The sequence below is a fragment of the Teleopsis dalmanni genome, chromosome 2 (genome assembly GCF_002237135.1).
Source record: "Teleopsis dalmanni isolate 2A chromosome 2, ASM223713v2, whole genome shotgun sequence".
NCBI lineage: Eukaryota > Metazoa > Arthropoda > Insecta > Diptera > Diopsidae > Teleopsis > Teleopsis dalmanni.
Window position 1 is genome coordinate 21,930,718 of NC_051847.1, and position 3,170 is coordinate 21,933,887.

Sequence of the window (3,170 nt, forward strand, 5' to 3'; positions counted from 1 at the left end):
AGAAGTGGAAAGATATTGCGATATTTTTGTTTTTTTTTTGTTTTGTTACAGAAGAGAAAAATATTGAATTAACCATTGGAATACATGCAATGCATTACTAAGATATTCGATTTTTGTTCGTTTTGCGCATTTTTACTTTTAAAAAGGTTGGAATAATATTTTGACCTTAACCTAATATAACTTTTATAAAATTTACTATAACAAAACTTCTGTTTGATAAAAAATCTCTAATGTTATGAAAAAAAGAAAATAATGGAATCGAAAATATTTCAAATATATTTTAAAAATTTTTGAAAAAGATTTACTTTGTTGTACATAAACGTAATATATATTTGTAAAACTTTAATCTGTGAAAAAACAAATCAAAAATAAAGAAAAAATCACTTTTGAGGGAGTTACTACTATATTAAAAGTTGCTCGAAAATTAAAAAAAATTATATAAAAACTATAAATCTTTTTAAGATAATCAACATAACTTAATAAATTATTTAACTTCAAGTAAAAATATAATATTTGAAATAATCTTTTTTTGTTTCAATAATATTGTATAAAATAATATTATATAATTTTAAATTATATATAAATTATATTATAACTTTTTTTTATTAAAATAAATGGGGCAATATCTAACATGCAGAATAAAGAGATTTCCATTGCAAACAGAAAATATTTCATCATATTTTATTAACTGTTTGTATCATATATCGATACTTCACTATAGTGTTTCAATGTAAACAGATACTGTTTGAAGTAAAGCTTGGATATAAACTTAATTCTCAAATGGAATAAAATACTTTCTACAGAGTGACTTTATAATTTTGTTAAAATAAAATTTCTTAATTATATATAATCTTATATGAAAACATGTCATATGAATTAACATGAAAACAATAATCATTTAAGATATCTTAAAAGATTTAAAGAAAAGACATTTAATATATATATAAGACATTTATATATTCATGCAAAATGATTTTTTTTCCGCATTTCAAGAACTATTACCTGGCCACCTTTAAATTGAAAAAGAAAACTCAGCAAATATTTGCTTAACTTCTGTTTTTTATATTTCTAAAATGTGAATCAATAGAATGCGATAACTATCACTAAACCAAATAAAAATGTTTCTAAAAGTCCTTGCAAGATGCGCATCTGATAGCAAACTTGGCAATGAAGCAATGCGCCAATGCACTAATGCAGCAGAACATTATTTAAATAACTGACGCCTGATGGGATTGGACATAATTTTGAAATTCCTCAATTTAATATCTAAAATAATCTCTTTCTTACAAAGGAATTTTATTATAAATATTTTGATATACTCTTTGATTAAATTTTAAACCTTATTCAAATATGTATAGGCATTTAGCACATAAACTTTGTTATTATATATAATGAAATTAAAATTGTTAAATTGAGAAATATTACTAAATAAAAACGATATAGTGAATTTATCTTAAAATGGAAAAGACTTTTGTGGAATCATCTTATATAAAGACAGTTTTACGAAACAAATCATGTTTTCGTCTAATGCAAAATACAATAATAATTTTTGATTTTTTTATTAAGCTATGTTTTTATAGAATTTTAATCTATATAATATTGAAATATAAAAATTTAAAAAAATATTTAGACCTTCTCTTTATTGCAACATTGGAACTTTTTGGTTCAAACGGATCGATTATGCTACAAATTTCACCACTATGCAGAGAAAACAAATTGCTGTTAGAGAAAAAGGAGCTAAAACATTTACAATAATCCATTGGGATGAAATTTTTCCCTTCTTGCAAAGAGAGGGAACACCTTTATGTACCCTAAATCTTACCACTGGATCTGGTATTGATGAAGCTTGTGTTATCAGTATCTTTTTTCGAAGAATATACGAAAATATTCAAGAATATAAGAAAGGTGTACAAATTTAACAAGAAGAACAAAGCCTTTTATGTAGTAGTATTCAAGGCAAAATCAAGGACATATTTTCCACATATTTTTTCTTTCTACTAAGGTTCTAGAAATGATACAACCAATGTGATAAGAAAAAAAATTAGAGTTTTCCAAATGTATATATTCATACATTTTCCTTAAAAGTAATTTTGATTCAATATATTTTATCGAGCTGTAAACTTGATTATAATCTTTATTTTATGACTAAATATTTCACAGAATTATAACGTATAATTAAAATAAATAAAGCTAAAGTGTACTTTACAAAATTTGTAATTTTTGCGGAAGACATAAGTTGTTCTTAAGACTATTTGTTTTTTTGAGTTAAATATAGTTAATCCTTATTTACTTTCTTTTTCAAATTCTTACTAAATTTTCGCTTTAGTAAATTGCCTTAAACTAACACAATCCATCTTTTTAGTGTATACACTGTACTACTACAAGTGTTTAATTTGTTATTATTTTGTTTTATAACACCCACTTAAGTGTTTTACCAATATAAATATCTTAACAGAAATGTATATATTTAATTAATTAATGAAATTAAATTCAATAGTGGAATGCAAAAGCCAAATAACAAATAATGCTGTGACAACATGGCAGTATTAAAACAACACCAGCCTACATTAATATGCACAATTGCAAATGATTAAACAGGATAATAACAACAACAGAATACACAGACAATCAACTCATCAGGCATAAGTGAGTAATTTCTACAATCGAATTATAATCGTTTTTATTAAAAACAAACCATAGAACATCATCAACAATACCGAGTAGAAACAGCAGCACCAGCACCAGCACTAGTAGGAGCAACAGCAACATTAACAGCAACAACTACAAAAACACAAATACCATATAAAGGAGAGCAAGCAACACACTTTATTCCCAGTTGCGTGCAGAACAATAAAACCCTTCCTCTCAATCATACCAAATGTTGAAGCATGTCAATTACGCTGCGTGGGTGATGTTAAATATCTTGTCGAGGTGGCTTTGCAACGCAGTAAAACAAATTTGCGACAGTAAAAAGTCACGAAGTTAAAATTATATACAAATTTAGATATAAACATGAACTTTAAAGAGCAAATTACCACAAAGGTTGAATAATTATGATATATTGCAATAAATGGACGAAGAAAGGTTAATATAGTTCATACATTGTGACCGAAAAGTTTCCGGTCATAAATAAATAAAACGCAAAATTCTTAATCTTCATCAATATTTAT

The 3,170-nt window shown here is 25.1% G+C and overlaps 1 protein-coding gene across 1 annotated transcript in view; it reads right to left on the reverse strand.

The window, feature by feature from the left end:
• Positions 1–1,678: 1,678 nt before the first annotated feature.
• LOC119674097 overlaps positions 1,679–3,170 on the reverse strand; it is a gene marked incomplete at its 5' end in the record, with an annotated part of 4,169 nt that continues 2,677 nt past the window's right edge. Inside the window, 1 exon segment of the mRNA XM_038085222.1 lies at positions 1,679–1,861. Within this exon segment, the coding sequence (XP_037941150.1) occupies positions 1,679–1,861 (183 nt within the window).